Here is a 24,751-nt window from a genome sequence, read left to right as displayed (position 1 = left end):
CATCTCAGTCCGGTTGCCGTGATGTGATCTTGAGTGATGTTCCTTGTATTCTCCTGTCAAACAAATTCATACAATATTACGGATGAAATCTCCATCAGTTCAATCAGTCAGTGCTAGACAGTAAAAGAAAAAATGTTGTGGCAATAATAAGTATTGTAGTAACGTGTGTACTTGTATAAATGTTGTAATGCTCAGGCAGTAGCTACACATTGCTCTAATGAATTCAGTTTTCAAAGGAGAACTCAGGTGTTGCTAAGAAGAGTTCAATTACAGGAGGTGAAAATATATATATGTATTTTTCATCGAGACAGATATTGAGATTACTGCTTCCACTGCAGATGGCTGAACTCTCTCGCACACAGCCTCAGAAATACTTAATCACGCATGCAAATATACACACCGATGCACACGCTAGGAAACTTTTTTTGCTCCCCGCAGTCGGACTCATTTATTTAATGAAGCAGGTTGTCTGAGTCTTAAACGCACAGCTTAAAATAGCCACTCTGCAGTTGGCAAGAAAAACATGGGACCCTATTATTCTGCCCCAGAGGACTTAACATACATATTCCGAGTTTCGGTCTGTGTGTCTCGGTGGAAAGCTGCATGTGACGCTTGATATTACCATATGTTTGCATATCCAATTCATGTCTTTTCTGTTTCTTCTCAGGCAGTAAGGATGAAGGAGTGGACGGCCATTATCCCCAACTCTCAGCTCATTGTCATCCCATTCCCACAGAATCAACCCAGCAGGTACCTAACTTAAGGATATAGATGGGTCTCATTGTAATCAGTCACTGTCTTTCTTGTTCACTACAGCATAATTTGGAGCCCTTTTGACGCTTGTTGCTAAGGATACCATTCATCGATTTTGGTGCCTCATCTTGATGCCTCTTAACGACATGTTCAAGTTGATGTTACCTCAACTAGATAGAGTGTCTCTGTGGGGTGTTTTCGCGAAGCTATCTTGTAGTACAAAACAAAAAATCATTTGCTTTCTACCTGTTTTCCGAGGTTGTTTGAACTTCCATAGAGCAAATTGAATTAGGGAAACAGATATGTGTTTAAAAAATAGGGGAATTGTGGACAAATCAGAGTCAGGAGAGTCATGTTTAAAAAATCAGACTACATGGCAACCATGAACATGGGTTGCCATGGATATTGTTAATGTTTAGAAAATTGCAACTGTAGCTATGCTCAAAATAAGGTTATTTTCATTCCAAAATGTTCTGTCATCAGTGCTCAGGTTTAAATGTGTTTTGCCTACACAATGCCTTCGCTTTGTCTGCCCCAACCCTGGTCAGAAGCAAGTCGTTTATGGGTCCATCATCCACCCTCCCCCAGGCTTGCAGAAGCCACTGTAGGGGCGAATACTTTATCAGTGTCAGTCCCGAAACTCTAAACCTATCAACTAATATATGCAAGACAAGCCAATCAATCTGGGAAGGCGGTAAATGTGAAAAGAGTGCTGCAGGGATGATATATTCTTGTAGGCTGACCCAGAAGTTAGCATCGCACTGGTCCCCTCGCCAAAAAAGCCAAAGGGATTTTTCCATTGGATTTGGCAAACAAAGGTTTCTGATATTTACATACTTAAGGGTGGTGGTGGCGAAGTCCGTAGGGACTTGGTTGTGGAACTGGAAGGTCACCGGTTCAAGTCCTAGAAAGACCAAGTCCTACCGAGGTGTCCTTAAGCAAGGCATCGTTCCTTACACTGCTCCCCGGGCGGCGTACATTTGGCCGCCCACTGCTCCTAACACTAGGATGGGTCAAATGCAGAATGTAAATTTCCCTGCTGTGGGACGATGAAGGGTTCCATTCATCTACTTCTTGTTCAGCAGGATAATAATCCTATACATGTGAATAATGAAGCTTCTATCTTTAAAAACTGACATATTTCATTTTGTAAAACTAAATGTAACCCACTTTTTCAGGCATCAATACAAAAAAATATTGTATCTCTTATCTCAATTCTACGAACCCATTCAACTACTACTTTTATTACACAGACACACACACACACACACACACACACACACACACACACACACACACACCTCGCAGCATGTGTTCTTGTGTTATCATGACGTTGTTCACATGTAGCTCAGATCCCAAGTGGAGCTCCAGATGGCTATCCAACACACACACAAATACACACATGCACCCTCCTCAATGTAACACTTGTGTAGTCGCCAGCACAGACACACACCTCCATACACACCATGAGTGAAAAGAGATCTTACTAAGGAAACACAGGTGCCTTGGTATTCTTCTCACATACAGTCTAAAGCTAGTACAGATTGTGAGATGATGATTTTGTAATATATCAAAGTGGTTGGATTGCTGGAAATATGTAAAAGTCCTTGGGAACCAGAAAAAGAGCAGCAGTTCATTCTGTTCAGCTGCCAAGACATTTAGAGTTTTCATTTTTTTTGTCTTCACTTAGAGGACACAAACCCTGCTAATGTGCGCCATTTGGTAAAAGGTTGTTTTTCACAGACAGATAAAATGTATAACAGCATATGGCGAGTATCTTTTTTTTTCACACTCTCCTCAACACTCTCAATAATATTTGATTGAATATGCTTTATTAAATCAAAATAAACAACTGATAACCAACTGCTGATACATAGATAAGTCCTGAATAAAATGCAGTACAATAAGATGATGAGTAAATCAACTTCAACTTTAAGTTTTACTAAATACAACAGGTCTACTGATAAACACACTTTAAGCCATTCATTAGCAAGATAATTAATGTACAGCTGGCTAGCTAGCTAGCTAGCTAGCTAATGATTAATCAAACAAAGATTTCACTGTAGTACCTTGTACCTTAGTGGGTCTGCAGATTGGTAGCTACAGAACTAAGCCAGTTGCGGTAGAATGCTGCAAGTCAGATGTTTTTGAAAGACAAATAACCGGAAATGACAGTGGTTCCCTTATAGCAGAAATCAGCATTGTGGCAAACAACAGTTTACAACGAACACTGCATTCATGATTTTTGATTCGTAAAGTTTAATCGAGGAGTGAAAGCTCAAGTGAGGCTTAACAAACTAAACCACAGGTGTATAGCAGGGTGACGATAACACCACTAAGCTGAAGTCTAGCAAGCTTAGCATAGTTTAGCTACCGCCTTTTAAAGACGCGTAAAACATTCAAAATTCATGAGTCAGGTATTAGCAGCGCGAGAATGCCAACTTATTTCCAGGTTTTGGAGTCCTGCAGAATTCTATGGCAATCGGTACACACAAACATGGCCGCCTCTCTGACCATCTTGAATCGGAATGCCGATCTACTAATACTCTATTTCTATGTTTCATCAGTCCATAACATATGGTCTCTGCTGCTGTGACTGCTGCTTTAGGAAGCTCTTCCTAATCACAGGCAGAAGAGCAGAGAAACTTACTGTATGTAGTCTAATTGTGCTAATGTACAACTTGTGTATGTCCCTCTTTTTCTCTTAAGTTGGAGCGCTAAGTTGTACCTGACTCCCAGCAACAGCGTGTTGCTGACGGCCATCGCGCTGATCGGAGTGTGCGTCTTCATCCTCGTGATTATTGGCATCCTCCACTGGAAAGAGAAGGTCAGGACAGACACCTACACACACACACACACACACACACACACACACACACACACACACACACACACACACACACACACACACACACGTTGTATTGAACGTTGGTCTCTTCCTGGTGATTTACAGCTTCAGAGTGTGACTGTGAGAATATGTGTATGTGTGAGAGAGAGAGAGCAGATTGGTCACTACCAGCAGCAGATGGGTCCCACTGTCTCTGTCCTGTAGTCCCTTCGCCTCCCGCCAACACACCCATACACACTCTCCTTCTCTTGCTCTTTCTGTCTGTCTCTCTCTCCCTGGGCTACAACCTGGAAGGACGTTCGGCTGTAATTGCCTGCTTCTGTCCTTTCAGCATGGCGGATCTGCTGTTCATTATAGCCATAAATACGCCCTCCAGGGAGTCAATGCATGTTTTCAAGTGTTTCTGCTTCCTCTGGATGCTTGTTTCAGTCACGCACACACTTGAAATGTACCCTCACATACCATGGTCGAGGACACAAACATTATATAACAGTCATTTCCGCAAATGAACTTTTTGGGGAGGATCTTTTGGATTGCCTTTCCTTTTTCATCTACACACTGCGGTAACGCTGTCGGCCGGCCGGGCGGTGCTGGAAGTTGCTGGCATCTTCTCCAAGCCATCTGCCGCGGGAGTGTGTGTGCGTTTAATGTGCGCCCGGGTGTGTGTGTGCATGGTTACACACACAGACGGGCTCTAATTGCCCTCTTTTTGGGATACGGGGGCGTGAGCATCAGCTTTATATGAACCGACGCTGCATTTAAAAAGGAAAGCGGTGGGTGCCTCAACTGTGCGTATACATACACCTATCAGGCTGTGTGTGTGTGTGTGTGTGTGTGTGTGTGTGTGTGTGTGTGTGTGTGTGTGTGTGTGTGTGTGTGTGTGTGTGTGTGTGTGTGTGTGTGTGTGTGTGTGTGTGTGTGTGTGTGTGTGTGTGTGTGTGTGTGTGTGTAAGAGGGGGGTGTATTTGAGAGTTGAGAAACATGAGTGAGAGGAAGAAAAAAGGAAAATGCTAATATAAAAGAAAAAGAAACGTTCCTGCAGCATTGGCAGGACATTTCACAGGAAATACAACCTGGCATGTTCACGCAGGCAGAATGATGGTTTGAAGCCATAAAGAAGAAATGTCTTTGACTGTGATCACAGTAATGTGTTTAGACTGACCAGTCAAGTCATCAAAAATGGCTGCCTTGTTTACTAGTTCCCCATAGAGATGCAGAATAGGGATATGCAGTTAATCAGAGCGGCATTCAACAAAATCGCAGAAGGCCCAACATTGGTTTAATTTGGTTTGGTTTAATGATAACAGTTTAGCGATGTAAAATTAAAGTTATGAACATCATAAATATTCATAATCACAAAAAACGTTATGATAAAACATAAAAAACGGTTTGATATTGACCTTCTTTATAATTGCTGTTCACTATAGGACATTGTTTTTGAAGGCATCATAGTGTATTGTAATTCCGATAGTTGTTCATATAATCTTGTTTTAAATGCAATGTGTAATGCATTTCCTGAAGTCCAGGCAGATATGATAACAATCTGGTCATAAGTTAATAAGTAAATAATGTCTGAATTAAGTAAAGTCTTATTAATTGTTTTTTTAAATGTTACTAACATGGTAATAGCATTTTCAGTTCAGCATGTAATCCAGAAAGCCGATACTCTCCTGAGACTTGTGATTTTGTGTCACTTTATTTAACCTCAGCAGTGTTGTGTGTCTATAACGGTGCTGCAGCATTTCTCTCTCAGCAGCTCTGAGTTCAAACTGACAGCTTTTATAAACTCAGCACATTTGATTTGATTTGGAATCCCCGGCCAGCTAACTGAAAGACACACATCCGGCCGGACGAGCTAATGCGGTGTAACCTTCTGCACCGTCGGGGGAATTGAGATGGAGGGTGAATCCTGTACACCAGCCGCTAACACCCTCTTTCATATCTCATCTTCTTGCACTTATTTTACGGCAGGGCATGCATTAAGGTCAGGGCGAGCCCACTGATAGACATTTGGCATTTTCGCGTGTTTGCACTGCCGCCTCTGGTATTTGCTCTTCTAAAAACAAAGTCAGCTAGAGGGCACAAGCACGGGGGCAAAGAAGTGCTGTCCTGACTAACAAGCTAATGCGGCTTTAACTCCTGTGAACTTCTGTGCAATGGAACAGATTGGTACAGGAATGAGTCTTAATACCCGGGAATGACTGATGCTGCAATAACCTGATATGCAACATTTTGCTCACCTTGACACAGCCTGAGTTGAAATGAGTTGAATTTTGTTTTTATGGTTACCTCACCTGCTAGCTTGCGGCGCTACATTCAGCGCAGTGTTTGGCATCAAATTCAGCGGCAAACTTGGCTAATTTAGCTTTATCATTTTAGCACTTTCGGTTCCCTCATGTTAAAGGCAACTTTTTTTTGACGTGATTTTGTTTAGATGCCTGACATTTTTCATGTTTTTTTCTACGACATAAAATACGTCAAAAAGCAACAAAATGACAGCAAACATTAGCTGTTTTTAGCTTAGTGGTGGTGAGTCGGAGTCATTCAACCGTGATGTAGTTTGTTTATAGCCTAACCTTAGGTTTTAACTTGTGGGCAATTGCGTTTATGATTTAAAATCATAAAAAAGTGTGTTAATAACAGCAGATCATTCCGATGGAAAAATCACTGAGGTAGGAGCCCTTGTGATGCCAACTGGATTGGCCTACAAAAAGCCGTCATCCCTCCACCATTCTTTATAGGCTTATGGGATGTCAAACTGAAATATTAATGCTAAATACTACTAAAGTTTAGTAAGTTGGAAATGAATGGAAAGTAAACAAGACAAAAAATATGGAATGAAGCAAAAAGTAATGACCTAAGATTCATCATCCTCATGCTGGACATGTAGGCCAGTCTTAATTAGTTGACATTAGAGCCCAGAGAGATTACACAATACCTCATAGAGGTGTTAACCTGCTTCCAGACGCACCACTGTATCATTAAAAACCTTCCGATGGACACAAATCAATGCTCACCTTCCTAAGGATGAGTCAGGCCTCAGGATGACAATTTGGTGGTATCCCCTGGATATTCAATTAGAGCAGACTCCAACAGCAGCACAGCCCAGTGGCTCCAGGGGAGAGAACATCTCACCAACCCATCTGCTCCTTACTAATATGTTGGCCCTAAAAAAAGGCAAAAATAAATAAAAATACAACATCAATCCATGTGAGGCGCTGGTGGTTTCTTTGAAGATGGATGAAGGCTTTATCACAAATCAGAACTGACTGTTGCTAGTCATCTTTCGAGTGGAGTAATTTATTGAACATCACTAGAAAGTTGGCTGTCCTTTAAAGATGAAGATCTTCTCCAAAAGGCTTTCTAGTGTTTAGGACGTGTTCCATTCTGATACTTTGAAAATGAATTCCCATTTTATCGCCTTTCTCAGTTTCTCACTTATCTCACATAATTCCTCTAAATGCTTATTCACCTGCCCAGATGAGATGGGGTTAGGGTAAGGTTTGGCTCGCTTGGTCCACCTTGTTTGGACCCCACCCAAGTTTGGACTAAATGCTCGTTTTGATCTCAACCACACTCATGTAATGTTTGTTAATGTATCTTTCCCAGATGCAAAGCTATCCTGTGAAAAAATCTGTTCACTGACAGAACTATAAACCATAGCAAATGAATGTAAGCCTCCCCTGTGGTACTTCCTCCAGCAGCACCATGACACACATCACACTAAACAGGTTTTGTGATGAGATCAACACCATGTTTAAGTTTGTGGATGGGTGTGGTCTGAGGAACGGGAGTGTTGGGATGGGGAAGGAGCCATTCAGTCTTGATTTTGCCCTGGGGTGGTTTTTATCTCAAAATTGCGCTCTTTTATTTTCTGAGCATTTTATTTTGTGAAACAATTTGTATTTTGATGACATTTTTCACATCTGTCAGCTTGTTCCCGGTATTTACCCCGCCTCCAGCCATCACACCTGCCATGTGTGTCAAAGCGCAGACAATAATAGTCTGTCGGCCATAAAAAAACGGATTCACGCATTATAAAGAAACCATATTCAAAGAATCTGTTGTGTTCGGAGATGGTTTAATACTATTTTCCATGCTTTTTGCAATTCCTTCCCAGACAGTAGAAGAATTGTATTTGCCAAGATAATGAAATTTGTATTTTTTACCTGTGGCACTGTAATTTCATTTTAAAGGTTAAATGACTGTATATTCTAACTAAACACTTCCTATACATATGTTTGGTTTCTCATGTGCGATAATTACACTGCAGAGTTCTTTGTTGTTGCTTGCTCAGTCCCAAAAGGCTTTTTTATCCTTTTGAAACAATTAATTCCTAGTTATAAAAAACGAGAGTTAATACTCTACCAGTGGGTACATTTAGTTCAACTACGCTACCGTGTTGAATCAGTGAGTGCAACAGAAAAGCTGTTTATTTTGGAACATGAAATCTATTTTAGACAAACATTTTACATTTTTTTCTTTTAGAAATTGGCAAGTATTATGCAATGTTGTATAAACTAATGCAAAAGCGCTATTGTGAGAGTTGATTAAGATAGCTAAATGTAATTCTGCAAAAATAACGTGCACATCCAAAGTATTTCCCTCCGAATCTGTGAAAAATAATGAGGGTTAGGGTTTGATACTGCTAACTAAAAAAAATTAGATTAAAAGTTACTTTGATGTGGTTGAAGTCCCATTCTTAACTTTATAATAAAGTGGTCATAGGTCATAATACGGATACACACAAAAAATCCACCCCTTCATTATATTTTAATGTATCATCCCAACTGAAGTTAAAGCATGATGTAACTGATTGTGATTCATAGACCAATAATCTTTGACTGTGTACTTTTTCTGTGTGTGCTTTCAGAAAGCGGACGACCGAGAGAAGAGACAGGAAGCCCACCGTTTCCATTTCGATGCCATGTAAAAGAAGAGAACTGCATCATGGCAGAACATCTTCTCCTGTCCTCTGCCTCACCGTCCTCCTCCCTTAGCGCCACATTTTCTCTCAGTTTAATTTCAAGGGCCAATAAATGGATCCTCATTTGCCCCAAAACTGTTCTCTTTGATATTTTTCAGCCCTTCAGTCAGATGTGAAATATTTATGTTGCGTGTCATTTATTCATTCCAGTGTTAGATGTACAAGAGCTGCAACAAGGCCATGGAGACACTCCTAATAGGGATCCCTCATGAGATAAAGCAGGGATCTCTCTGTACCTGATCATCAGTGGTGTAAGTAGATCTATCAAAATGTTGCAGAGTTCTGTGTTAACCCCCAACAAATTATGTTGCATTCACTGGAAGGGAAGCACCTTTGGCACTGAGTGTTAAAAGATATCATTTTACTTGAAATACATGTGCGTGTTACTGTATATTGTCTTTGTCTAGTTGATTTACCTCTGTCTTTTTTATTCGAATGAGGTATAATAAAGAAGTTCTTCAGATTTTATCACCTGTGAAATTAAACTGAATCTCAGCCTTGCAACCGCGACGGCAACCGGTGCAAAGAAGTGAACAAAAAGGAGGACACATGCAATGTCATGATTCCTGTGGAACGTTCTTTCTGCTACCAATCTCACAAAACCATGAAGTGCCAGCAGGTCTGCTGAGAGCAAATCACAGTGCATCATGGGAGTGCCAAAAAAAATAGTTTTTTTATTTTTGTTGTCAATTTATGATTAATCAAGCCAAACGCTTTGGTTTGTTCTGATATTTATTTCACAAGAATAACTTTCCAATTGGCACTTTTTAACTACTGTGATTAACTGAGGGTGTTTGTAATTTATTTTAGTTTGCCGATTTGATTTACTAATGAATGTCCAAGCTTCTAAATGTGTTTACTTACTGAAGTCGGGAATAAAGGTTTGACCTGCTTGAGTCCACTCTGGCTTGCTTTATTTGTGTATTATTAGACTTTATCTCTTTTTCATGGTCCTTTCTTTTTAAAGCTACTTGTGAAATTAGTCCCAAACCCATAATTCACCTTTCTGGGAATATTTAATTTACATTATTTTGTTGTCTGGAGGCTGGAGGGAAATATTCGCTCAAAATAATCATCATTGTAAGTTCTAATTATCTAAATGTGTAGTGAGTTGAAACAGCAGCGAAATTAAAGTGCCTTTAATTTACCAGAGGACCCCTGCTGGCCTCTTTGAGCACCCTCTGGGGCCCTGCAGGCCCCCCACTTCAGGAGCCACCCTGTTCAATAATGCATGGAAAGAGTAAACCTCCCCTTCAAGGCAACGAGAGTAAAAGAGTCTCCATCTTGGTAGCCTTTAAGCAGCTCACAAGTGATTCAAAGCATGGGGGCGAACATACTGTATTGAAAGTGTGTGTGTGTGTGTGTGTGTGTGTGTGTGTGTGTGTGTGTGTGTGTGTGTGTGTGTGTGTGTGTGTGTGTGTGTGCGCGCTCGTGTGTGCTCGTGTGTGTGTGCTCGTGTGTGTGCGTGTACGCGCGCGTGTTCTGGGAGGGAGGGAGACAAAAAGAGAGAGTTAAAGGAACGATGGCGCACGCTACAGGCTGTGTGAAGCTGTACAGAGAGAGACGGAACAAAACCGGGAAGAAACCAGATGTTTCAGCTTCAAAAATAAAAGCATGAAATCAAATGTTATGCATATATAATGTGGACACTGCTAAAACACCACTAAGGCAAACTTGTGATTTTCATAGATGTTGGTTAGAATACAGGCTGGCCAGTGAGTCCAATACGTTTCTACTCTACTTGAGATCTGAACGGAATTTTTTTTTTTCTTACATGGAGCTGTCATTTACATAATCGGAGACCTTAATTCAGCTATGCTTAACACGAGCTACGTAAGTACTAGGTAGGAAGGTGGCAATTACTGGTCAAACTAAATCTTTACACAATGCACATTTCTTCATTTTCAGCCTGACCATTGTCCCCTGTGATGTAAACCATTCATGTGTTATCATTTGTTGTGTGTGATTTATTTGAATAACTGCAATCGCTCTTTTAACTTAATGTTTCTATTTTTTAGTCGCAGCAAGTTCGACAGTCTGGTTTTATTTTGAAAGGTATGACTGGAAATGGAGTCTGTATTACTTCTGCCTTGACGATGCTCGTGACAAGCCACTCATTGATGTAAGCAGCGCCCACGGCTTAAATGAGCCTCGCTCAAGAGCGTTTCTTAGTTCAGACACGGACGGAGAGTAGACAGAGACGGCCTCTTCTCCTCCCCCTCTTTCACCTCCAGACTCTTCCTCCATCTCTGTTCTGTCTCTCTCCATCCATATGCGTCTTTTGGATAGCTCTAGAGCGCGTCAGTCCGCCTGGATCACTTCATCCTCCCTCCACATGTCATCTCCACTGTAGTCCCACTGGACGCTGTCTTTATGGTGTAGATGGTGATGATGATGATGCCTGGCTAAAAGACTCGCAGTAGTCTTCATCCTCCAGCCAACCCGCCGCCTGAAGAACAGCTTGGTGCTGCTGCCTTCCTCTCTTGGAGCGTGCCTCTGCGTAAATGGATTAATGTTTGTCGAAGAAAAGTTGGATTTTGTAAAGAGCCCCGTGGACACGTAACATGGACAAATTCGGAGGGCGTTTGTAGAATCGGTGCTTTTGTGTTGGAATCACACCGTGAGAGGAAATGCACAGAGGTGAGTTGGATATGATAGAATCCAAGATGCGCGTCATGGTCAAGGGTGCGCTTTGGGCAGGAATATTCCACAGTTAATTATAAGCTATAATTGAATGTACTTGTCTTTTTCCCTTTTCTCTTTTTTACCACAAGGGATGCTTTGTTTGAAGGATTTGAACAAAGAAATAAGCGTGGCATGAAATAATGAAATACTGAATATCAATCAGCTGAGTTAAAAAATACAATTTCAGTTGAATTCATCTTTTGAAAAAGACTGCTAATCCAATGCAGAGGTACCTTGGAAAATATTGCATCTCTTTCTTTCTCTGTATTTTATTTGTCTTAAATATTAACTTGCCATCCTGTGACTTTTTTTCAATCTTGCTTTTTTATTGTCCACATCACTGATTGCAGTTGCCACAAAGAGCATATTGGTTTACCTCACACATTTCTACGATTAAGGAAAAGCCAGGTTCTTCTGAGTTTAGTCGGTTTGAACCGGCTAGATCAGCGTTATTGTGAAAATAAACTACACTACTGTAACATCAAATGGTTTGTTAACATGTAATTATATCACAGTTGCTTTTAGAAATGAAATCACGTAAACACATGATACGTTATTCTAATGTAAGGCTCCTATATGCTGGACCAGTTGAGCGTAATGTAATAAGGGAAGAACCAGTGCAGCCAGTTTGGGCTCTGCGAGGTGTGCTTCTGTCTCCGCCGGGCTACGTGAGTGCAATGCGATTCTGATTTATGATAATAAATGCACAGCAAAGAGCAAATCTATTTGAAACCCATCAGGGAGCATCAAGTGTTTCCTATAGCGGACACTTTGACCGTCTACATTTATCTCACTGACATAAAAATGGTAGCCATCACACTATTCTCCCCCAAAAAAGTGGTCACATGCACATTTGCAGGTTTTGGTTGAAAAAGGTGACATAGTTTTTCTATAAACAAATAGTTTGTCTTATGTCTAAAAAATAGATAGCGGCTGATAGGGTAGTGTAGGGGTGGTTGCAAGACTTTTTGCATTTCTCTCATTTACTCTGAAAATATTCAGTCTAGACCAATCCATTTTTATATACATATTTAACTTACATATGTCTTTTAATAACCCATATCATTTAAAAATGATTTTATATGACATGTTGTATATAGTAGCCTATATATTGGAAAGGAACAAGATGTTGCAGCAGACCTGGACCCTGAGACAGTTGCAACACACATCAGGGATGGTTGCAACATGTTTAAAATAGGCTTACTTACAACTAAATACATCAGTTATCCTCTGTGGCAGGTGCCACTCTTTCAACAAGTTGAATGATTAAATCCCCCCCCCCTTTTTTTGCACGTTTGAGGATTTTTTAACTGCACTTTTGATGGAGCTTTTATTTTTAGTTTAAAAAAAATGTTTTTTGCATTGTTTTAATTGTTTTAACACTTTTTACGTTGCTTTTGTTGTTGTTAAAAAAATGTTTCTACTGCAAACAACATCTAAAACGAGGTGAGTAGATCACATTTCTCAGAGAAATAGCTATTTGATCTTCTGTACCCATTTTCAATTATCTTACTATTTCAAAAAAATCAGCTTTAGCTATGTGAAGCCAAAATGCATATCTCTTACAATTTCCAATACAGTTATATTTACACTACAACAATCAGCACAGTTTATTTAAAAGTCTATGGAGGCCAGTGATTAGCACAGGTGGCTTCTGACACAGTGAAGGTTGGCAAGATTGATTATTGTTTTATCTTTGGGTGGCTTTGGTATGGCTCTTCTCTTTACTGGTTGGTTACATTAACTATGAGCTTATAGGCTATGCAATACATAAGGAGGGGCTTGTCTTCATGAGCAAAGCGCTAATTTTAAACAAATAAAACTCTTGAAAAAACAGGTGTTTTGGAATAGTGACATTTTGTGGCATTTTTGGCTCTCCATACTTTCCACTCCCGCCACTTCCTCGCGCCATCAACAGTCTGCAGCGCGTGGCAGCAACACACCTTGGTACGCTCAGTGAAACTTTGTGAGTCTTTGTTGCTAGCAGTTTGCAGCGGTTGCTAGCTGTGAAAGTAAACAGGTAGGCTACATTTGTGTTAATTGTATGTTCGTAGGCAGAGCTATCTCGTAATTTGTAGGCCCGTTCATTCGCAGCAGTGCCGGTGGTTCGCACTAATGAGCATTTATAACCTAGTGGCTATAATTAGCGCCTAAGCGGCCACAGGTGTAGCCCGCATGTAGCCTGATTGTCATTCCACAATGGCTTCATTCTTCTTTTTAACTGGTGTAGCAGAACATGACGAAAAGTAATGTCATTTTATTATCGTCATTTTGTTTGTTGACTTTTAATGTGAGTGTGAATATTTCATTTCAGGAATATACTTAACTTCAGGAGGCAGGACAGCAGATAGTAAGAGATATGCCTGTTGGATAACCTTACAGTAAACCACTTATCAAAAGAGGGTTTCTTTGTGTTGAAGTGTTCTGTTTAGCTTGTGATCTATTTATCATCTTACAAAAGCTGTTACAACTGCCTGCCTAAATGATGCAACTTTTGCCTAATAACCTAATTTAAATATTGATATGCTTAATGATACACATTCCTACCACTGCAGCTCCAGGCATGTTTTTGACTTGCAGGTCCAAAAACTGTTCTACAAATGGTTTCTTACAGAGTAAACTGTTTATTATCAATTTGTATCATTTTAAATGATCACAAGATACCTAGCTTTTTTTCTGAAGGCAGCATCATTTAACAGCGTCCATGCTATCTACACAATTTAATGAGTTTATTATAATCTGGAGGGAAAAAAAGTCTTCAGTATGAGCCCCCAGCATATCTCTCTTACCGCTTCTTGAGTGAGTTTGGGTGGGCTGTTCCATTAATGTGCCTGTGGTAGTTTAAACTCCCCCTTACGATACTTCACTGCAAGATAATGGAGATAGAAGTAATGAGGAAACCGTAGCCTGGGGGCTGTGTGTGTGCGTCTCAAAATGAGTCCATTCAAACATGCATGTGTGCAGTAGTATTCAACACTTGTGTTAACTGTGCATTCCTCTTCATTAGACCCCCCCCCCCTTTCCTGCTCTTTCCATCCCTCTCTCCTCCACCCTTCTTCCCTGGGTGCCATTATGCAACATGCCAGGCTCATGCTCCGTAATTTAATGTGAGCGGGCCAACCTATTATGAACTCAGAGGGGATCAGGTCTACGGTGGCTTATCAGAGTGAGACAGCGGCTGGAGCTATAACATGCCCCCCCTTCAGTGCAGATATCGCTGTAATAAAACATATTTCACCTATTGTCTTTAGCCGTGCTCAGCCCAAATGACTGCTGTAAGCCTTGGAGCTTGTAATCCCGTGTTTCTGCTAAGGTTTCCGGTGCCTAGAGGCTGCAGATTAAGAGGTTGATGGTTTGAAACTATCTTGCTGCTGCTCATACTGTTACTGGTATTATTACAGATATCCAATTCCACTGCACAGTTTCTTCCCTACTACTTCAAATGCTGTCACTACTTTCATTATTCCATCTTTGTACCCCTAGTGCACCGCTAGTAGCAATTGTACAAGATGGCTAACCCTACTTCTATTGCAAGTGTCTCCACAACTACTGTTCATATTTTATGTTACATCAACTCTTACATTCGACCACATTACCTATACTCGAAATACTTTAACATTGTTGCTGCTGAATTAAACAAAGGTACCTTCAACTTTCTACCCTATGAAAGCCTGCTTCTACAACAAAACCCAACCATTCTAAAAAAATAAAGAATGCAGGTGTTTAATTGAGCTAATATGTCGGTTTGCATCTGTAGATTTCTACTAAATTCACAAAAAGTGTACATTTAGTGGTAGATAATGCATCACTAGCATATTTCACCATCTGATACATGTTTTTAAAGACTATTTTCACAGAACGATCTCAAATAAAAAAAACTCCACTGAAAGATTTCTGGTTACATTGCTATTCAAAGTCTAAAGGTTTTTAAAGAGGAGTTTGTTAATATTTCATAAAAACGCTGACTTTAATCAGGTTGTCTTCCTAATGACTTGCTGTAAATGGTTTAGTTTTTTATAGTGATAAACAGAGATATCCAAAATGCATTCCCAAAAGAAAACAGTGATGAATTATCATGGAGGCTGTCTGATGTCACTTCACTAACTCGAGCAGGAGAATGCTGAATATCACTGGGGACAATGATAACTTAAAAAGCAGTGGTGGACAAAGTATTAAAATGTGTTACTTGAGTAAAACTACTAATACCACACTGGAAAAATGACTGAATTTCTAAGAAAAGTACTGCATTGAGAATGGTACTTAACTAAAGGTAATTAAGTACAATTAGGAAAATGTACCTAAAGTATTCGGAGTAAACGTACAAAGCAAAAACAGCAAATCTTTACATTTAATAAGCCGGAACTTCGAAATACTTTTTAACAAATGTTTTGTTTTTTTACGTTTTAGAGACTTAAAAATAATGTTGGGTGGTTTTAGTCTACCAAATAATATTTGCTTCCCAAATGTAGTAGAGCAGAAGTATAAAGTAGTATAAAAGAAACACTGAAATGTGAACTTAAGGACGGTACTTGAGTATATATACTTAGTTACTTTCTACCACTGATAAAAAGCATGTAATACCTTTAGGTGTATGACAACCGAGCTCAAAGTTAAACATGTTAGCATCTTCTAGGCTATCTCTTGTAGCTCAATCATTTTTAAGATGTTTCATCACTAACAGTCTCTGAAAGCTCCAGCTTCTTTTGGCCCCTTGATTTTATCCTAGTATTATAAACACATGCCTTTATAAACCAAGTGATTGTGTTTCCACAGCCGTCCTCCTCTCTCAGCAACACCATTGTTTTAATTCAATCAGGGATTTACTCTAAATATGTATTGATTTCTATTTGCTCCTTGTTCATCAAGGTCAGGTTGCATCAATATTCCAGCTGTTCACACGTGTTGAAAGGATTTCTCTGTTTTCCGATGATGAACACAAGGACATAACCGCAGTATCAGGTCACCTGTGGCTTATGTGTTGTATCTTTTTCCTTTTTTTTGCAGCGTGGATACTATTCTTTCTAATAGAAGAGGGTTTTTCTCTGGCACAGAGAACTAAAGGTAAGCTCTGGCTCAAATTCTCTTCTTTTGCAAAAATGCTGTTAGGAAATGAAGCATTGTAAAGTAGGGCTATTATTTCTATTCGCATCATAAGACAAAATGGTTATTTTCTTTATTCTGTTCAGCCTTTTCCCCGTCTTTGTCCTGTTTTTTCCTCCTTCTCGCACCAACCCTCCTTCCCACTCCGCCTGCCTCTCAATCGTTCCCTCATTGATTCCCTGACTCAATAACCCATCTGTGCGTCTGTTCTGCTTCAAGATCTCCCAAGCGAGCATGGCGCCCAGACCCCCAATCAGAACGACTGCGGCACGTGGGTCCGCAACATCAATGGCGGGGTGTTCACGTCGCCAAACTACCCCACGACGTACCCACCCAACAAGGAGTGCGTTTACATCCTGGAAGGTAAAACACATGGCTCGTTTTCATCTTCATCTCTTGCTCGATGCAGCTGTTGCCCACCTCTCAGCCTTCTTGCCTCCTTCAGTGAATGTCGTTAGTCTGACTGACATCATTTTATATAACCTCGCCCCTATCCGATTCTCTGTTCCTTCGCCGGCGGACAATCAACTTGACATTTTCCCAATGAGTTTGTTTCACCCCACAGATATAACCTCTTTGAAAATGATGGAGAGTGACGCTGCATTGTGGGTAGCCCCCTGAGTTTTTGGCCCAATCAGAGTAGCGCTGCGTTTATCCCCATTGGCAGTGTGTGTCTGAAGACTCTGCTATTGAATAAAAAAAGATGAACATCTGCTTCACAACTCAGCTTCGGTGGCGTATCTCTGAAGCGTCCTCGTCAACGCTTTCCAGAAATATCCCATCCATCAGTAATTTAGTGGCCTGCCACACGGGAGACATAATGGAATCATTAGCAGCTATAGGAGATGAGGTCGGGGATATTGGCTGATGTGTTTTCACACTAAATTGATGAACTGTTTGTCCATGACGTTGATGTACGGCCTTTAATGAGATGTGTGAGCAGTACTGTTCTGGCTGTGTTAGGGAGTAGATTTAACACATGGCTCGAGGGCTCCCCCTGTGGATAAATCAAGCCTACACCTATTGTTGATGAATAAGCCTTCATCCCAGGCAGCCTGGTGGGGTGTGCAAAAGAACATCACAGTGGGTCTGCACGCGACAGATGGAACCTATCATTGGGTCTTGAATGGCCTTACTCATATCCATATCTGAGCTCCACTGTTGAGCCTTTAATTCTGTCGCTCGCTGAGACAGGGATGCTGACGTTTGGCACAAGCGCTAATCAGAAAGCTTTGTGATCATAGTGTGTGGTTGGTGAGACTCACCAATTATGTCAGTTCACCAGAGCTCAATGCATCGAGTGATTATAGCTTCTGCGCTTCCTGTATCAAGCTGCGTACTGTGTGTGTGTGTGTGTGTGTGTGTGTGTGTGTGTGTGTGTGTGTGTGTGTGTGTGTGTGTGTGTGTGTGTGTGTGTGTGTGTGTGTGTGTGTGTGTGTGTGTGTGTGTGTGTGTGTGTGTGTGTGTGTGTGTGTGTGAGGGAGACAGAAAGTTACACAGAAAGAGGCTCTACACTCCAGGGAGTGAACACACAGGAAGTGAAGGCACACAGGCTGCTCGCTGAAGCAGAGAGGGAAGGCTCAAATCCAAAGAGGAGAACAGAGACACTAACTCGGCAGCACACTGCAGCGTTCGCATGTAACCGCCCTTGACATCGCTCTCTTTTTTTTTCCTCTATCGGGGCATGTTCAGCTTCTCCATGCCACAGATGATTCACCCCCACCCCCATCCTTAGCATCTGTATTTAGTGCGATTCATATCCCAAGGCAGGCATGAAGTCCCCTCGTTAAACACTTCCTGTGAGCTTTGTCCGTGCAGTCTGAAGACGGGCGGAGGGTTTGCATGACGAGTGACTTCTGGATTCACTGAGAGAGAGCGCTGATGACTTATCAGGCCCTGTCTCTGTTTGTGTATGCTACTGTAAGTGTGTGTGTATCTGTGTGCATGGAACTGTGTGATGCACCCCTGAGATGTGGATATGCCCCTTTGAGTTTATGTTATCCGTAAAGGAAACGATGGTGAGCCTGTTCTCTTGTCTCATGATTTCTGCATGCATTGTTCATACATGCAGACGTGCTTTTAAAATTGTCAAGCATGATTGAAAAGCGCTAACCACAGCAGTAACAACATGTGGATGATCTTTTAAGGTTACCTTGTTTATCATATCTTAAACTGTTTTCGGAGACGCAGAATCTTGCTTGTATATAAAGATAGAGCAGGTACCTTGTAGCTTAATCCAACGTGCAGAATATTTGAAGTTCAAGTCCATATGTGGTCTTTGGTCATGGCTCCAAAAGTAAGAAACATGTTAGTTAACCACTAATAATACTTATGATGAATATCCTTATTAAGATTACGATACCAGTTCTAAGACCAGTCCCCTTTAAGTGATACAGATATCAATAAAGTTACACGTTTTCTTTTTTTAAATGATTTTGTTTCCACAAAGTGAATGGATTTTTTATCAGTTGCCTAAAGCGCAGCCGTTAATCATTCCATTCCAAAAGATTTTTACACCAACACAATTTGACAGTGTTTGAATTATTAAACTTTTTATTGATACCACGCTCTACTCCACCGAACAACACACTGTAAAGGTTTCAGCTGCTATAGTAGGGGGCAAATCACATCTTGCATTAAATAAAAGAACTCAATCGGAGGATCAATCCCCAACCCTGCAGTCAACATGTTGAAGAGTCATTAGGCAAGATAATTGACCCCATTTTTATTTAACGTTTTCAGCTGCAACCAGTGTCTGTTTTTGTAGAGAAAGAATTGTTATAGGGAGACAGAGAGGATTACATGCAGCAATTGGTCCAGAGCCGGATTCAAACCTTTGTCCTTCGCTTGGGGTCCCAGTGCATGGGCATAAGTCAGGGCCCTGATTTATTTGATTGGATTCTTGACCAATACCGAGCTCCCAAACCCAGCCATACCAGTGTGGAGTTAAGGTTATGCTTCCTCAGTGCGGACCTGCAGCATGCTCCCGTTAGTGATTTTCATTTCAACATATACGCTGTATCTGCTGTGCATATGACAAATAAAACCTTTGAACCTTTGAACCTAGTGCACCAGGTGCCCGATATTGCTCCCATCATTCTGGGTTTTTGCATTAATATCATGTCATTAAAATGCAGCTTTGTCTGAGTGCCAGAGAGCCATCACTCAGATAGATCCAATCAGTAATGTTACAAATTCCATATTTGAAAGGGCCCTCACTCTTAGCCAACTTTTGAAAAGTCAGCTGAGGGTTAGAACAGCCCAAGTGTTCAACTCCAAAGTCCAGATTAACTCATATTTGGCTCTTCTTGCTTTTGATACCGTCCAGATTGTTCTTTGTCCGGCAAAATACAAGATTTCATTTTTATTCCGGTCATGGATTTACCCCTATTGTTTCCTTTCTTTCCCCCACTCCCTCGTTCCCCAAAGCTCTCCCCAGACAACGGATCCAGCTGGCTTTTGATAAGAACTACTACATCGAGCCATCGTTCGAGTGCCGCTTTGACCACATTGAAATCAGGGATGGGCCATTTGGGTTCTCGCAGCTCATTGATCGCCTGTGTGGGGGAAAGAACCCGGGACTGGTCACATCGACGGGGCGCTTCATGTGGATCAAGTTCACCAGCGACGAGGAGCTGGAAGGACTCGGATTCCGGATTAAATACACCTTCATCGCAGGTAGAGCACACAGCACACCCTTAGATTATTTACTGAACACATCAACGCTTTCCAGCGCTGGAACGGAACAAAGTACATTTGCTCAAGGACAGCACTTAAGTATGATTGATAACAACTCGATTATTTCCTTTTCGTGCTACTTCATTCCTCTACACTTTAACGTTTGAAATGGAAACAGTGTATTTTGACTTCAGTTCATTTATTTAACAACTTCAGTTACTTTTCAGAATAATGTTTCTCATTAAAAACATTTGATAAACATTTAACATGATGCATCTCCAAAGATTAAACCAGTGGAAGAACTGTTTGGGAAACAAAATGGCAATATTAACCAACGTATTACAAAAGGTTAGGAAAAAAATTGAATGAATAACCTGATATTTGTTTGTCTACAACTGTAAAATGCTGCTTGATGCAACAATAATAACAACATCATAATGTAACATGTAAATTAAATAATACATTCCGAAATGATTCCTTTTGCTTTATACACTTCAGTGCAATTTGCTGATAAAACTTTTACCTAAGTGAGTGTTCATTACTACTTGAATGTAAGACATTTTCTTTAATGCAGTATTTTAATGTTCATTTATGATACTTCAGTAAAGCCTCTCCCACCACTAGATTAAAAAACATAAAGCAGAATCCAATCTCTACCTGTCAGGCTCTACCCTTCTCCCCTGAAACATATTTTCTCCTGCTGAATACCAGTAAAGATAACTTAGCATGGGCTAGCTGGACATCCACAGGTTGCTAATGGGCTCTCCAACATCAGAGCCTTCTTTCTGTACTGTTCTTGCTCTACAGCAGACACACGTTCCAACGTCAGAGCATCCTGAATCAAAAAACCCAATATGCCTGAAATCAGTTTCTCCCATCAGGCGACAGATATTAACTTCAGAGAGCCCTTTCTGCTTTATCTAGCCGCCTTAATGGGATCTTATCTTGTGTTCTCTGCTTACCAATTTCTGCTGTGCGGATTGAGACTAATGTGCCTCCCAAATCTTATCATTTTTAGACCCTGATTTTCATCTGCACGTGGGCGGACTGCTAAACCCCATCCCAGGTAAGCTCTTCAGAATTTGCGTTTGATCCTTTTCGAAGATCTCCTCTCTGCTCGGAAGCTTATCGGAGGCAAAGTCTACGTCGACATGAATTGTGAATGCGCAAATGTACCTTGACAAGCACACAATTGTAAATGAATTGAACGCATGTACATGCACACACATTTAAACACATGAAAGAACACACAGTTTCTTTTTTCCTCACTGTCTCTCTTGCCTTTGTTCCTCTGTCTTCTTATTGTCTTTGTCCTAATCCGCTGTGCTCACTTCAATTCCACCTCAAATCCTTTACTTCTTTAAATAAAACCCTTTATCCGTCTCCCTGTCTGCTACGCTGCTCTTCCCACCAAACCTTTTTCATTTTTCTCTCTTTCTCCACTTTTTATGCTGTCTTCTCATGTGCCTCTTTTTGACCTCTCCTCTCTTTCACTTTTCTCCTTCCCTCTTTCCTCTCCCCTCCACATTTCCTCTGTCTCTGTACAGACTGTCAGTTTGAAATTGGTGGATCGGATGGGATTATTCGCTCCAGTCAGGTGGAGGAGGAAGAGAAAGTGAAGCCTGGTGACGCTCTGGACTGTATCTGGACCATCAGGGCTCCTCCTCAGTCCAAGGTCAGTACCAGGGAACACGTTAGCTCTCATTGCTTCTATTTGATCCCTTAACCTATTTCTGGTTCTTTCCAAATTCTCCATTTCACCATAGCTTTAAAAGGGCCAGATTATGTATTCATTTAGTTTATTCCACACATGGCTGTTATTTTAAAACAAAACATGTACACTTAACACAAATTGTATATCACATGGTGGATAGGAGCAGGGAGAAGAACATCTTTTATTTTATCTGCCCCTTCTTAAAAAAAAAATAACAAAAAACTGAATTAACCATTAAAGAAAAGTCAAATATAAAAGCAATACTCTGCCAGACACAGTTGCTTACAAATACATACAGAAACACAAAACCAGAACACAATCAAAAGTCTACCACATATAGTCTGAATACTGTTAATACAGCCCTTTCTAAATCGTTCTTCAAACAATTCTCTCTACAATAATTCTGTAATCCCTGCCTCTACTGGGACATGTCTCCATGCTTTAATGTTCAAAAAGCTCTTTATTTTTCTCACTCTGCCTGAAACCAGAGCCCAGTCTGCTCTGATTGGTTGACTGGCTGGCTCTAATGTGATTGGTCAACCACTTGAAGATGTCCGGCCCCTAGCCAATCATGTAGAAATGTGTTGGAGCTCTAGCCAATAGAAGCGTGAGGTACATAGTGATGTCATTGTGTTACAGAAGCACCTAAAGGAGTCTAATCGAGGCGTCTCAGGCAGGAGGGAGTGTGTGGGAGAGAAACTCCCTCTGGGGGGAACTGGGATTTTAGCCTTTGTAGACCATTTACATGTACAAAAACCTATACAACACACTACAGGAAAGGGGAAGCAACCAAATGGATAAAAAGGCCTCTTTAATGCACTAAAAGTAGTGATGAAATCAAATATATAAACATCCTGAGGTCTCACAACGTCATTTAGTGTTCAAGGACTGGCTCCACTGAAGGCTCGTTTACATGAATCATCAAACAATTCACTGCCCTTGTAGACACTTCCATATTTTGTTGCACATCTATCGAGTGCATTTCATAAGCAGAATGTTTCCAACTGCACGCAAGGTTTCAAATGATTGTAACGCCGCTTTTACTGTGTAAATTATGCAATATCTCATTTTGTGGTGACGCATGCCGTCTATCCTACACAAGATATGAAAAGTCATCCAAAGTAAGAAATCTGATTAGAAATAGTTTTTGGAATATAACCATGAAGGCTTGTAAAGAGAGATCATTAGGGGTGATGTTCTGAATATAAAAAGAACTGCTCAGAACACAGCAGTAAGCTTTTAGTGTCAACATGAAATCTGCCTTTATGCTGTTTTGTCTTTGTACTGCAATAGCAAATGTGAAGTCTGTGCATGTTTCTGTGCAGAATTCCAGTATCAATCTGTAATGAAATTACTGAACTGAATTACAGATTAAGTAGGAATATGAATAGCATATAGTTGTGTTCTCATTGAGAAAAACTCCTCCGGTGGTCATGTCTGTACTGTGGATGTGATTTAATACATAATGGGTGACACATTTTATTTATAAAATACAGCCCTGGAGATTTATTAACAAACCAAGAGTGAAAGCCCGGCATTGGGTTGTGATATTTATGAGTGGATATCCTAAACGCCACTGAAGTTACAACCATACCCTGCCGAGCCTTGATTCACTGCCGCTCTGCCTCTACCTCACGGCTAAATGAGTCATCAGCACGCTCCTGTGCCTCCGTCTCGCCATCAACACACACATTCATGCACATCACATTAAGTATAAAACAGCAGCTGACACGTACAGTCACAAATTACATAATATACTGTCACATTGGGTATTGTTACAATTACACGCTATAAACTCGTATGTTTAAAAAAAGTCCTATTTTCTGCATACACACGTAAAACATTCATGCATGATGCTCCGCCTCACATCTCCCCTCACACACAGATTATTCTACACAGTCATTTCACTGGTTGGGCATGTGCAGTGAGAGGCAGCAGTGAAGAGGGTCTGAATTTAGCTACAGCGCTGAGTCGCCGCGCCAGATATTAGATCGACGAAGCAGAAGGAGCCGAGCAGCAGACTCAGCAGCAGCAGCAGCAGCTTCCTATGCTGCGTGGTTACAGGTGCCTGTGGGCTGAAAGTGCTGAAGTTTAATCTGAAGTTTTCCACCTGCGGACAAAATCTCATCACGTAATTCCTGCTGAGTTAGTCAAACAATTAGAAGACATTATTTAGTCATTACTTGGCAGGTTGAGATTTAACACTTATGTGCCGATGCTGCCGTGAGGACAGAACACAGGCTCTGTGTGCAATTGTAACTGAACTTTGAATGTCACAGGGGAGAAGAACAGCTGTAAATATGTCAATGTTAAGATTCCATGGCTCATTGGGACACAACAGATCAGAGTAGGGCTGCTGACATGAGGAAAATGTATGATGACGTTGGAAATTGCGATAAAGGTAGTACTTGCTATAAACAATGCAATATTATACAGCCTTTCAGTACAGAGTGGTGCAGGAATGAGTCCTAAACCCTGGAAATGAGTCAGCTTTTAAGCACCGGGCTCCCTTGTCTCAAAATCAATGATATTTAAAATCATTTTAATAAGCTCTGTGTTTACCAATAGCTTACAAGAATGTCCACTTTTTGTTCTTTCACATAAAATATGTCAGTGGTGAAAGTCTGGAACTTTTATGTGTCTTTAAAAATAGCAGGTCCTACAAAATGTCCTCACTCCGAATATTAGCTTCCTTTAGCTTAGCGGTGGTGACATGAAGGTATGTGATCGTGATGTAGTTTGTTTACATCCCATCATGTGAGACTTGTGTTTTCCCCTTGCACCAATGTTTTTAACGGCGTAGGGCTCCACAACATGATCAAAACATATGATGGTGTTATAAAATCCCCAATATGATAATACTTACCCAGCGATATGAAATGTTCTCTACTCTGGCTTTCTGCTGCTGTCAGAACACGTCTCAAATACAACAGTTTCTCCGAGAGAGCACATTGAGTTTTGCTCAGTCCCTACGGCTTGCTCTAAA

The 24,751-nt window shown here is 40.8% G+C and overlaps 2 protein-coding genes across 2 annotated transcripts in view; both read left to right on the top strand.

Annotated features, from left to right (window-relative positions):
* itfg1 (integrin alpha FG-GAP repeat containing 1) overlaps positions 1–9,489 on the top strand; it is a 158,630-nt gene extending 149,141 nt beyond the window's left edge. Inside the window, exons 16-18 of the mRNA XM_063882046.1 lie at positions 668–750; positions 3,463–3,580; positions 8,475–9,489. Coding sequence (XP_063738116.1) covers positions 668–750; positions 3,463–3,580; positions 8,475–8,534 — 261 coding nt within the window. The 3' untranslated portion in view covers positions 8,535–9,489. The remainder of the gene's footprint in view (positions 1–667; positions 751–3,462; positions 3,581–8,474) is intronic.
* A 1,286-nt stretch (positions 9,490–10,775) lies between these two features.
* The window catches only part of LOC134863003 (neuropilin and tolloid-like protein 2), a 21,992-nt gene continuing 8,016 nt past the window's right edge, over positions 10,776–24,751 (top strand). Inside the window, exons 1-6 of the mRNA XM_063881217.1 lie at positions 10,776–11,228; positions 16,278–16,334; positions 16,593–16,736; positions 19,803–20,051; positions 21,070–21,117; positions 21,599–21,726. Of these exons, the coding sequence (XP_063737287.1) occupies positions 11,219–11,228; positions 16,278–16,334; positions 16,593–16,736; positions 19,803–20,051; positions 21,070–21,117; positions 21,599–21,726 (636 nt within the window). The 5' untranslated portion in view covers positions 10,776–11,218. The remainder of the gene's footprint in view (positions 11,229–16,277; positions 16,335–16,592; positions 16,737–19,802; positions 20,052–21,069; positions 21,118–21,598; positions 21,727–24,751) is intronic.

This window comes from Eleginops maclovinus, chromosome 4, assembly GCF_036324505.1.
Source record: "Eleginops maclovinus isolate JMC-PN-2008 ecotype Puerto Natales chromosome 4, JC_Emac_rtc_rv5, whole genome shotgun sequence".
Taxonomy (NCBI): Eukaryota; Metazoa; Chordata; class Actinopteri; order Perciformes; family Eleginopidae; genus Eleginops; species Eleginops maclovinus.
This window is presented reverse-complemented; position numbering and strand designations above follow the sequence as displayed.